General features: G+C 33.9%; 1 protein-coding gene across 1 annotated transcript in view; it reads right to left on the reverse strand.

Moving 5' to 3' along the window:
- Positions 1-13,052, reverse strand: part of LOC100743294 (synaptotagmin-6) — a 99,479-nt gene that overhangs the window by 64,514 nt on the left and 21,913 nt on the right. The window contains exon 2 of the mRNA XM_003485868.4: positions 8,534-8,889. Coding sequence (XP_003485916.1) covers positions 8,534-8,800 — 267 coding nt within the window. The 5' untranslated portion in view covers positions 8,801-8,889. The remainder of the gene's footprint in view (positions 1-8,533; positions 8,890-13,052) is intronic.

Consider the following 13,052-nt stretch of genomic DNA (forward strand, 5'->3'; position numbering starts at 1 on the left):
TTATATATATATATATATATATATATATATATATATATATATATATATAAGTTTCTTTCGCTTTTTATAAGGAAATAATGGATGCACATTTTTCGTTTTACATTATTTCATCGAATTACGTATGATCCATTCTGTTCTATCGAGATAAAAATCACAACGTTCGACAGATTAGGTTTCATGCTTCTATAGATATGCGTCGTTGTAAAAGACGTGCTGTAAAAGAAAGACACTTTTCGAACATCCTAATATATAAATAAATTTCGCCGGATACTGCGACGACTGATCCTACGTAAAAAATAAATATATAAGTAATAATAATAATAATAATAATTTAGAGCGAAGTTTGCTTCAGTTCCCGGCGGATCGACTCGGTTCTTGATAGACGATCGTGTTGCATGCACGTGATATGTTGTTATCCCTGGTCAGGTTCTTTACGTAAACTGGAAAATTTCATTACTTTTAGAAGAACGAACGATAGTCTTTAATCGATACTTGCCATTTTATTAAATAAATGTCGTTTTCTTGCGAAAAGAATCCACTGATTTTAGTCGATGACTTTTTTTTTATGATAAATTATATATCGGCTTAATAATTTTTTTTCTTTGTATTTGTTTTCTTGGTGAAGGTAATTGAATTTTATTGTAGAATATAAAGATTCTTTCGTAATACGTATTTATAAAAGGAATCTACAAAAGGATACTTTTGTCTGTTTCTTCAATCTCATTAGACGCTAACAGCGTTTCCTTTTGTTGCAAACTTAGTCCAACTTTGGCGAACACATATTTTCATAGCAAATGAGAATCGATTCCTAATCTATATATATGTCGGAGATGAAAGAACATCGGGGCTTTTCTTTTGGAATTTTCGGAAAATCCCCAATACATTCGCCTAGACTTTTTATTATAGCTGTACTTAAATAATAAAACTTAGAAGTAGTTGTTTATGATTTAATCCGATTATGGTTGCCCGAGATATATGACAGTAGGCTTGGGCTCGGGATGGACGTTTTTACCAAACACAAGTATGGAGTAGAGTTGTATAGCTCTCCTTAAAAATATAGTTGACCCGGGGGGTATAGAGAGATACAGAGAAGAGTATATAAGTGCAGTTCCATTTGGACCGAGGGCAGTTTGTTAAGTTCTACTTGTACCGTGGACAAGTAAGTTGAGTTACACTTGAATCGTGGACAAGTAAGTTCAATTCGACTTAGACTTTGGAAGAAAACGCATTTGCTATCCCGTTGACCGTGGATTCGGTATTGAACCTAAGATCACTGTCATTAGCATCTCGAGTATCTAATCGCCACGGTTGCTTGTCAAATGCTGCAATAATCATTAAATATCATCAATGAGAACTCGACATATATATTTATATCAACTATCCACTCGATTAACTCTGTTTATCTTTGCTATCTTATTATATCGTTATTCCTTCCTTGTTCATCGTAAAAGTAGCTTGATTTCGTCGAACAATTTTTCTTTCATTTTCATTTATAGAATATAAGAACCGTTCATTTATAAAAGATTTATGAGGAAACGACTCTGTTTGTCTCTCTGATGCTGTGGTAATAAATGGTAAAAAAAAAAAAGAAATCGGTAAAAAACGCGTTGAATGACCTGTGGTTACGACCACCAGAAAAGTAAATACGAACACGTGTCGTCCGGGAAACAAGTTCACCGTGCAATTTCTTTTCACTTCGCTTTCATTTCCACTGCTTCTTTTACATCTCCGCATCGAAACGTTTCAGGCTACGATTTGCGTGCTTTGCTATCGGAACGTTCGTTGCGAGAAGCAACTAGTGGAGTTACAAGAGCGCGAGAAGAGAGTCCAGTACGTGTTTGAACGAGCAGATCATAAATGAAAAATGTTTTTCTACGAAAAGAACCGTACTACTTACTATTCCCACTGATTGTAAAACAAGAAACGTTTCACTAGTTCTTAAAGGAATTTCAACATTATTTATTAATATATCATTTTCAATAGCAATGCAACGTGTGACCTGTTTTATTATTCATTTTTATAAAATGATAAATAATTTAAATAATCTTTTAAATAATATTCGAACATGTTTTCTATATCTATAATTTCATAATATAATTATCCTTGATAATAATAATAATAAAATAATTAAATTATTTCTATAAATAAAATTTAAAAAATAAATAAATTCTCACTTTAATTATTTTCATTGGACGAATTCTTATTCTATTTTCACATTCTATTTGCTTAATTAATAAAATATCAAAAAAAAAATCAATTAATTTGTTTTTTTTTCCTAGTCTAATTGATATGAAGCAACCATGGCGAAGATTATTCTTTTCTTTTTCTTTTAATCGGTAGTTATAATTTGCAAACAGATTATGAAGCAAAAATTAAGACGCAGAAACTACATAAAAGTACACATACGTACATTTGCTGGTTTAATGATTTAATGATAAGGATCATTTAAGTTATAATACAAACAAGATATTTCATTCGGTATTTCGAATTACTCGTATATGAGCTATATATACGCGTATATAGCAGTATATATAGCTAAAATCTGGCTTATACAAGGTTTATTGTGTTGTTCTCTGCCGATTAAGAAAAAGCACCGGGTCCGATTAAAATGCAAATTCCAGTGAATCGAGGTTCCTTGGTGTAGCAAGGATCAAGTAATTTCTTATTAGTGGTAGCGCCAGATTACGCGAAACATTAACCTGATTATGAAGTGAAATTCGTGGAATAAACCGCACGATATAAAACCGTATATTCTGTTTTAATTATACGATTCACGCTTCCCAAATGATCATCTTTCAATCATGTTGCCCAATTATACATTCAACTATTTTTTAATAAACATATTTTTACGATATTAGGTTATTGATATTATCGGTATACAACAGCCAGTTCTATACAATGTTAATTGTTACGAGATAGACGACAGGGCGTCTCGATTAAATTGGAACATTTCATTTATCTTCAATACAAGGCGACCTATGATGACCTATGGCATTATAGCCTTGAAACGACTATAGACACTAAGATATCGATATTTCGATTACCTCTTTCAGGCACATGTAAAATGCTCTTCAGCCACTTTATTTCTTTCTACACGTCGTAAAATTTTTACAACATCGTAGGTATCGAAATAGACCTTGTTATCATAACTGTAACGTGTGTTGCAAATAAGATGTAAATAATATATAATAAGATGTAACTTAAATAAGAGCGGAAGAAATGCTTGTCTATTTTGAAATATCGTATAACGAGTTTGTTCGATTTTTTCGTCGTACAGCTATAAAATTGTCAATGCAAAGATTAGTAAAAAAGTAAAGAAATTGTAATTTTTCTATCTAACCGAGCCAACTTTAATATATCTCTGATCATCTGTGTCAGCTTGTGAAACGAGAACGTAGAATTGCCACGTGCTATCAAGAAACTGTAAACGTATTACTACAGAAATAGAGTTACGATCAGAATCATACAACGATAAAAAAAAAAAGAAAAAAGAAAAAAGAAAAAAGAAAAAATATTACGCCCGATAAAACCATGTCTGTGTACGAGCACCCGTACGTGATATGCTTCTGGCCGCGATTCTTTATTAATACCTGGAAACATGGCAGCTTCGACGATACAAATTCCACGAGATACGCCGGCTACCTACACGCGTCAATTTTTTAAACGCAACATCATCCAATGGATGTATTAGGTTGGCGACTAAGTGACTGCGGGTTTTGTCAATACCATCTAATGACAAAATCCACAATCACTTAGTTGCCAATCTAATACATCTACCAATACACCATTGGGCGAAATTCAAATTTCCATTGACTTAAGCACGTTCTGACTGAAACACGTTCACGTTGATACATATTTCGATTACGTATAGATATGGTGAAGATTCGTAGAAGAAGAAAATTAAATTAACGTAACGATATTCCTTTTGTATCTTCTTTTGTATTTCGTACAAATCAGCATATCGAGAGTCTATTTCCATGAAACGTGAAATACCGTTACTTCCGTTAGTTTCGTAGCATAGAAACCTAGAATCCGCTATTTGCTAGACTAAGCTCTGCAAGACTATATATTTTTAACAAATTTTCTCCTTGTTTTTTGTCAAAAGGCAATATCACGGATGGAGCTATCGAGGAAATAATAAAAATTTCGGAATCTATCCGAGCCAGGCGAATCCCTGTGTGCCGCCTTTTCGCCATTTGTACTGTGTACGCGGCGTTTCGAAGGCACGATATCTATCGTTGTGGAGCGCTGTATCGATCCACATTCCATATTCTGGATTCCCGGTTGGAACGGCCAGTTTCTGTATCTGCGCGCGTACAGGTAGTAGACACGATAAAGGAGATTACGAATTTCGTTAAATTATACAGCGAACCGGGTGAATTTTAAAGCCAGGGAAAAATAAAAGCAATGGCGATATACTATGTTTCCCCGCGCTTATCTTTCTGTATCCCTGCCGAGTCCATTCTCGCGAGTTACATTCGCAACGATCGGTACTTGTAAGCGGACTTTGTCGAATCGAAAAGCGGAAGGTCATACGTAAACTGCGCACGAGCGACGAGTCTTAATCGGTTTATCGTGCGAAATTTCCATGAATTGAGCGCAATATAGCGTAAGTTAATAGATTTTCGCGAGAAGTTTCAGCGTCAAACTGATGGACGCAACGCGAGCAGTAAATTGTTGCTCTGTTTCTCACTGCCTCGAGAACATGGATTTCCTTGGTGTGCCATTAAATGCCGTGAACAACTGTCGTTTGATCGATCGTTCGAACAGAAACTTCGTTTGTCTCACGGCAAGGAGTATCATTTTTCGTTCAGATTCGATGAGAAAATAATCCTTATGCCATAAGAAGCAATTAAAAGGTATTAGTTATTATCGAAATTCCTGTATAATTGTTTATTTCCTATTATTATATGAATTTTGTGTTATTATTATTATTATTATGAATTATAATGACTTGTTAGTTTGAATGTAGAATTATTAGCAGAATTTTAAGCTGCGGAAAGTTTAAGGTAGCAGAAGAAAATTTAATTTCAATCTTCCGTTAAATTTATCCATTTCAAATATATGAGAAATATATGGTATTTTTAATAATTAACAACAAGTGGAACGATAGATGGAGAATTTATGTATTTTGAGTTAAATTGTGTAAAGAAATTCTGTTGTAATATACCCATCGTGATAAAATTTATCCATAGTCGAAAAAAAATATCGATCATCGATAAAAGGAGAAGCGAAGATGAGGAATATGTGTTTCTTATTCATCGTTGGTATTTTAGAACATGGAATACAAAACACAGGCTAGATAGTCAATGGTAAATATAAAGTTCCATAAGATGGTAAGTCATACTTTCTACCTCGTCTGTGCCTTCGATCCTCAAGACAGTCCTCTCTCTTTCTCTCTCTTACAGTGGTAGATTTTGTAACCAATAAGTGATAAGAAGGATATCAACGTTATCACTAGAGAAACAACATAAAATACTGACAATCTGTTTTACCTACATCGAAACGACTAGTTCTCTCTAAGAACTTATCGATTACTTAAAATTTTTACCGACTCTGCTTTGTCGGTATTTTCCTAAACAGATTTATAGGCCTGTACTTTATCCACAGAATAAAACGAAGAATGAAATAAAATGAAATGAAAATTAAATTTTAAAAATGAAACGAAAATTAAAACAGAATTAAAGGATACAAATCAAATTAAAATAATTAAACATTGATTGCTTATCAAGAATTCTATAAACATTGAAAAACTAAAAATTATCGGAATGCCTGGAATCAAAGGTGATATAATTCTACTAGAAATTTCACATTTAAATGTATTAAAACACAATTAAATGTATTACACAATTAAAGTATTCGCGATGCTCTTTTCAATTACATTTCTGTATGTACATACTGATTAAGATAAATATGCTCTACCAGCGAGATCTTCCGCTGACACATACGTGGATTTCTCTGTAATAACGAAACTACATGCTAACAAGCTGACACGTGCACAACAGCCACGTGGCTGTTACTAACGAGTCTAAAAATTATTTTTGACGAGTGACCTCCGTACGCGCTGTCTCGGAAAAACGTTCTCTGCGAGTTTTATAAATCAATTGACATACGCACGTTTATTTTATTACACGATCGTTTTCCTTTTTCATCATTATTTTATAGAAACATAATATAATTACAGTTTAGTAAAATATTTTTCTATTTTTCTCTTTTTTAAGCATACTTTTCCATAATAGATCAAAATATTGGTACCTTTATATCATATAATTTTATATTATACAATATCGACGATACTAAATTAAACGTTTGTTTATATTAAAAGCGAAGACACTTTTATCAATTTATAACTAACAACAATAAATGATTAAAAAATTATTTCACGAATAAATTGTACGAATACGAGAAACCATCCGGCATCAATCAAACACAGCGATTTTTAAAGAGTAATTGTTAGAGTTATCATGGATACCTTTGATCTTAAAATGGAACGCGCACGGCATGCCATTGAAACAATTATACCTTCGCATCGTGCAAACAATCAATTTTCCTTAAATTAGTAGCCGACTGTTAAGTAATTAGCAGAGCATGTAGTCGAACAGTTATGGTACGCGCTATGCAACGAATCATTATTATCAAATTCGCATAGGTAATAATTTCTTATCGAGTCGTGAATTATTCCACTCTATATATATAAATGTTTAAATAAAAGTAAGAAATAACACAATCGTAAAATTTAATGTACAAAGAATTGGAAGAATTTACAAATTAAACGTTTCCCCATTTTTCTGTAGAAACCGGAAAAACTTAATTAGAATGTTATGGATACAAGCTAATTTTTCATACATCCAGTATGTTAGTCGATCGATATGTTAGCGTTTGGGAATATGGCAAACTATAATGCACATGTAATGATGTGTATGTGTTCCGGACAAAGAATATACGGGTGTATTACTGCACTGAAAGTAACGGTTCACGCTATTAAGCTAATATAAACAATTGGGTAATTACGCAACGGTTCAGGACGGCTCCAAGTATGTTGACGTTGGTCAAATAATACCGAGACCATTAATTAATGGTTAACTTTTTTGCACGTCGAGTGATCTAACTGCAAGTGAATTAAGGACAGTGTCATTAAGGATCTATTACTCATCGATCGGTCGATAAGTTGACATCTTTCTATATCTAATTAAGTCAGCGCGATTTATATTTTAAATTTAAAGAAGGAATTAAAAAGAATATAAAATTGGATATGGAAAAATACCAATTTAATGCTATCATTTAGAACTAATTGATTTTTATAATGTTTATCAACGGTACTTTATGGTTATTGATTACTGCAGATTGGGCGGAGAAGAGAAAACTATTTCACAAAGTATTTCTGTCTAATTAGCCATAAAATTTGTCTACCTAAAGTAATAAGTAGAAACTGAAATTAAAATGAATTGTACCATTGTACGAAACGCCGTGTCTGACTAATCACAAGCTTATCTACTTACAGTAGAATTGTATTAACGAAGCTTCGCGTCAGGCTACTTAAGACTTAACGTAAGTAGTGGAAAATAAGATTAAGAAGAATTGTACTAATGAAGCTCTGTGTCTGGCTGGTCACGAGATTTATCAACTTGAAAGTTTACGTGGTATTTTAAAAGTTTCTTTTACAAAATTACGAGAATTATATAAAAATATAATTGACAAATATTCTCGGAAATTTATCATACAATAATATAAAGAAGTAAAATTTCTTATTTCTTATTAAAAAGAAAAAAGGAAAAAAAAAGGGAGAGATACTTTTCGATACTTTTGTTAAGCTAAGTTTTGTCTTAAGGGCATGAAATTTTGCATTACTTGAAGTAATATTTCAAATTACGCGATATAGCATCTACATAGTTATAAAACTATCCCACGTAATTTTGTGGCATAGATATAAGTTAGGGGAAACTTGTGCGTGGTATTTAACCTGCTAGATCGCATCAAACTTACATATAGAGTATAGCTAACCTATAATACCTCGTGTATCGATGATATTCTCGACATGTGATCAGAATAAATCTTAATCAAGCGGAATAGACGGTTATAAAAATTAGCTGCTTCAATTAACTACTCACTAATAATTTCGCAGATATTGGAATTAAATATTCGAAACAAATTATACTTTTTCATATCGATTAATAATTCGATATTTTTCACTGAACATTCTAAAAAAAAAATATCAATCTTAAGCAAAAGGAAATTATAAAACTGTCCGAAATTCTAAATTTTACAACAGCGAATTACTACAAAATTTTAATATTGTAACAAACTATGATTCAAATCGGAAGAATGTGCGCAACATTTTTTTTAATTTATCGCGTTAATCTACGAACGAATATCCCGCGATAAAAATATTTATAAAATCAAACATACGATCTATAAAACTTATGAAATAAAAGAGTTAGAAAAAAATTTCTATTTTCCTATATGACAAGGCAACTTTGTAATTTTTATTCGAGGCACGTATAGCGATTCATATAGAGAAGCATATCTTACATACCGTAGTCTGCACTGCATGGTAATTTTTCTGCTGTTTTCGCCAACAATTGAGCACGTGTGACGCGGAGGCGTCGTGACAATGCTCGGAACAGCCTTCTTGTCGTGTTTCCGACTTCTTCGTGCCCGGTGGATCTGGCCAACGATCCAGACTGCTCCAATATTTACCCTTTCGTCTCACCGCGTAATATCGATACACCACTATCGTCATTGCGACGAACAGGGCCAAGCCAGTTCCAGCGGCTGCCCCGAAGATCGCCGAGGAAACCATATCCTCCCTCTTTTCTTATCGCACTTTTCGCTCGATTTTTCCTCCTTTCTGAACCGTTGCCGCCAGTTAGATTCTCTTCAGCCTGAGATCTGAAAAAGGTTGGTCCCATTAGAACGAAAAAGGAAGCTTCCAAGATTAGTTTGATTGGATCGTACTCGTTGTCACGTTATACTTTCCCTATTTTTCCTTCTGGAAATTCGTTGGCATTATTGCAACCGAAACATACTACATTTTTAAGAGATTTTTCTGTGAGGTTACGTGACACGTGCGGCGTATTCCTGCCTCTTGCAATCTTAAAGATGAAAGTCTATTTATTCGAGAATGATTTGGGATCATTTGAATGGATACTAAAGTTTTACATTTATACGGTTTGAATAGTACGATATGATATATAGGTTTATGATATATAGCATTAGCGAATAGAAAGTTATTTTATGTCTAAATACAAATTGGAAATCTACAATAAAATTCTTTCACTTAAAGTCTGAACGAATTCATAGGTATTTTGCCAAGAATTAATCTTCACGTTCAATTTTCACGGAAACGAGGGATCAATTAAAAAATTATGCTCTACATTTTTAACTGATTTTGCACCACGCGTTCTTCGCGTCACATCGTGTATTTAGCAAGAGTATCCGAAGCTTCGGATAATAAAAGGATAAAGAGGGTGGAACACGGTTTCCCACTTAAAATTATCATTAAGCAGCTACGAATTAAATCACTGTAAAATATTCCCAGCTACTTTACTGCTCTCCACACGTATTCAGGTATATATTTCTTTTTAAACTTTTCAACCTCATGCATATTTCTTCCATGTTGCTCCTGGAATCGTCCGAATGATCGGCGTTCATTTTACTAACTTGCTTCGGGGAAGAATGAACATAGAATGGGAATTACCGAAGCGTGCCGAGGCTCCAAAGGTCAAAGTTTATTGGTCAACATCAACTACGTGAGGAAAAAAAGAAAGAAGCAAGAACGATGAAAAAAGTTTAATACGCTTGCCAACATATTATACATTTCGCCGTAATCTTTGCGTTACGATCGCGTTTACGAGAGTCTTCTATGCGCGGCCGACCATTTAACGCGAATGGAGGAAAACGGCGAACGGTGCGCAGACAACGAATCTGTGAATTCCCGACCCTGTCGATTTGGACTGGAATCTTATGAACCGTCCTTTCTTTGTTTGCTTTTATTTGCCACGCAAACCGAATTCGCGCGTCGAGGAGGCAACGAGAAGGGAAGGAAGAACAGAATTATGTCGTTGTTTTACGGTGTTATTAATAAGATCATAATCGGGGAGAGTGATACAAATTGCGTGAATAAATTGCGACAGAAGAAGAGTTTCGAGATGTTTAATAGATTTCGTGATATAGTATCATTGTTTGTCTCAATACGCTGCTCATTAGTTTATGAGAACAGCCCTTTATGCGTTAATTGATGTGCTATATTAGTGAAGGTAATTCAATTTAAATATCATCCATTTTTCTGGAGTTTTGATATTTCAATTACGGCTTAGTTAAATCCTCTAAAACAACTGTAAACGCGCAATAATGTTAATAAGAATTTCTTTAGGCTTAATATTGTTAGTGTATGTATACGTATACATATACTCTTTCGATGCTCGTTTGAGTCGACGGTTCTATAAAGAATGAAGGAGACACCCTTAGGTGTCTTTCTTCTCTCTCTCCTATGAAAACCCATGAAAACTGAAACCGAATGACAGACGTGGAAAATTCTTCGCGAAAGAAAAATTTTGTTGAATTTTATACAGACGTCTATAATGATATGTGTATGTATATATATGTATACGACATATACATTTGCATATACATACATATATATATATATATATATATGTCTTTGACTAGCCGTTCATTTCACGATCATTGTATGAATTTAATTATCGTATAAATGGTTAAAAGTTATGGGACTAGCGTGGAAATTAGCGTGTCCTCATTATCGCTCGAACTTCAGGGATCTGAGCTTCTATCTCGTACCATACATTTTCGTCATTGGATCGTGACGCTCATCGTGCAATTTCCCAGTCGAGTAGAACCAACAGCTTCGTCCAGCACGCACATGCACAATTCGACAACGCAGGGCTTTTGGCAAGCTCGTTGAACTTTCAAGTTGACATCTTGCTCCTGCGTCACGGTGCGTATACCGTGGATTAGTCTATTCAGTTGCTATGGCGATGGCTTATCTTACTGTGGAGCCTGGTCTGAATCAACGTATGATAATAAAAAGGAAAATGGTGCATCTCGTGAATAAGAAGATCGTGGAATCTAGGAAGATATAGAAGGAAAGAATAAAATAGACTGGAATAGAGGAAAAATTGAAAAGCTGATCGAAGAACATAGGAGACACTCGAGCAGGACATATAAAATGTCTTATCTAGCTTTGAACGAAACAAAAAAAAAAAAAAAGATTTCCAATTTTAGAAGAACTTTTTTAACGATAGAAACAAACAACTGAGCGTTATTTAAAAGTGAATAAGAATTCATTAAGTCAATTGTACGGACTGTTGACGTGCACGATCCAATCGACTAACATGCATATGCAATACCGTCGATCGTACGATCCATAGAGTCCTCTCATCGATTAATCCTTTAATTGGCCGCGTTTTCACGTTTACATCGAGGCGGTGATTACATAGTCGCTTCTTCGCTATCGCGAAGCATATTACAATGCTAACATGATCAATGAATCGTACGCAATCATCCTACCTTTTCACTTGTCACGTAAAGCTGTTGATTGATTGATCAAAACACGTTTCGATTTTCCAAAATATTGTTCTCCAAAAGTGAAATATTTTACGCGGTAAGATAACTTCAGTATTTGTGATACACACGGACGCAAATTGTTAACAAATGAGAAGCTGGTGAAATCGATAGGATGTGGGGCTACATAAATTCGGGCTGACCTATTTTCAGTTGTTAATATGCATATTTTCGAATGTGCTCAACTCTCTATTTTTAAGGCCAAGCAAGGGAAATTATTGCACAGGGACTGCAAGAGAAGTTCAATGTCATTTATGATACGCCAAATTAAACTATATCTATGGATATGCGACTCTATCACCGTGTTATGAAAGTAAGTGGAAATTGAGTTTGGATGCTATCGAATAACTCGAATCTTTCCATGTCAAAATGTTCCCAGAAAATATAGATAGCAAAAAGCTACTGTCTTTTAAAAATATAGTAAAAATACAGTAAAAATGGACAGTAGAAAATCATTCATCGGAATTAGGCTAATTCTTGCTGATGAAAATGTTTGTCTGAACATAATTATAAATCCTATTATTTGAAAGAGAAAATATAGATAGCGAGAATTATCAGTTTGAACATAGATTCCTGCCATATGTATATGGCCTTCGATCATATAAATGCAGTTCCACCGTATAGTGCCGACATAGCCATATGGCTTAATCTTTTCAAAGATAGAATTACACTAAGAACGATCAATTTTGCTAGAATATGTGAATTTTAATCTATCTTATCTGCATTCTCCTCTTCTCTTGATAGAGTATGTGAATTTTAATCTACCTTCTCCTCTGCGTTTTCATAAACGTGATTAATATTCACTGCGCAAGAACGGCGATTAATCGAAGCTCGATACTCCTGACAGTTTTAAGACAGTTTTAACAAATTCATGAGATCCGTTTGAATTTAGACACGCGTACCATGCAGACGATGTCTATCGGATTATAATCTTGTTAGAATTGCAAGAAATAAAGAAATGTATACACGCGATTGCGCAAGACGTTCTTCAGGGGAGAAATTGGAGAAACGTGATCGAAAGGGATTGGTCGAAATTGAGCATCAACGAGATTCTCGACTTAATGAAAAAGAATGGTCGAGGTTCTTGTCAACTTTGATGGCAAAATATCTGCAAGAACATTTATTACGATACATATCACAAACAGGAATTACAACGTGGAAAAAGGATGGAGATGAAGAAAGAATCAGGAGACGTAAACGTTCAAGAAACAATCATCGAAGAAACATAATCTCTTTCTTGTAAGATTTATAAAATACCCAACTGTTTCGCTTCGTGTTAATTTCTTTCCGTCTTTCATTCCTCTTTAAATGTCGGAATGAGCTCTTTATTGAAGTAATCCTTAATAGGGTTGTCTGTTAAATAATCGATCAACTACAATTTATATTAATTTTATAATGGTTTGCATAATTTGTATTTTATAATAATTAAAAAGTGTATTTAAATAATCATATAAGCACTTATTGGATTAGAT

This window comes from Bombus impatiens, unplaced genomic scaffold (assembly GCF_000188095.3).
Source record: "Bombus impatiens unplaced genomic scaffold, BIMP_2.2 scf_0089, whole genome shotgun sequence".
NCBI classification, from domain to species: domain Eukaryota; kingdom Metazoa; phylum Arthropoda; class Insecta; order Hymenoptera; family Apidae; genus Bombus; species Bombus impatiens.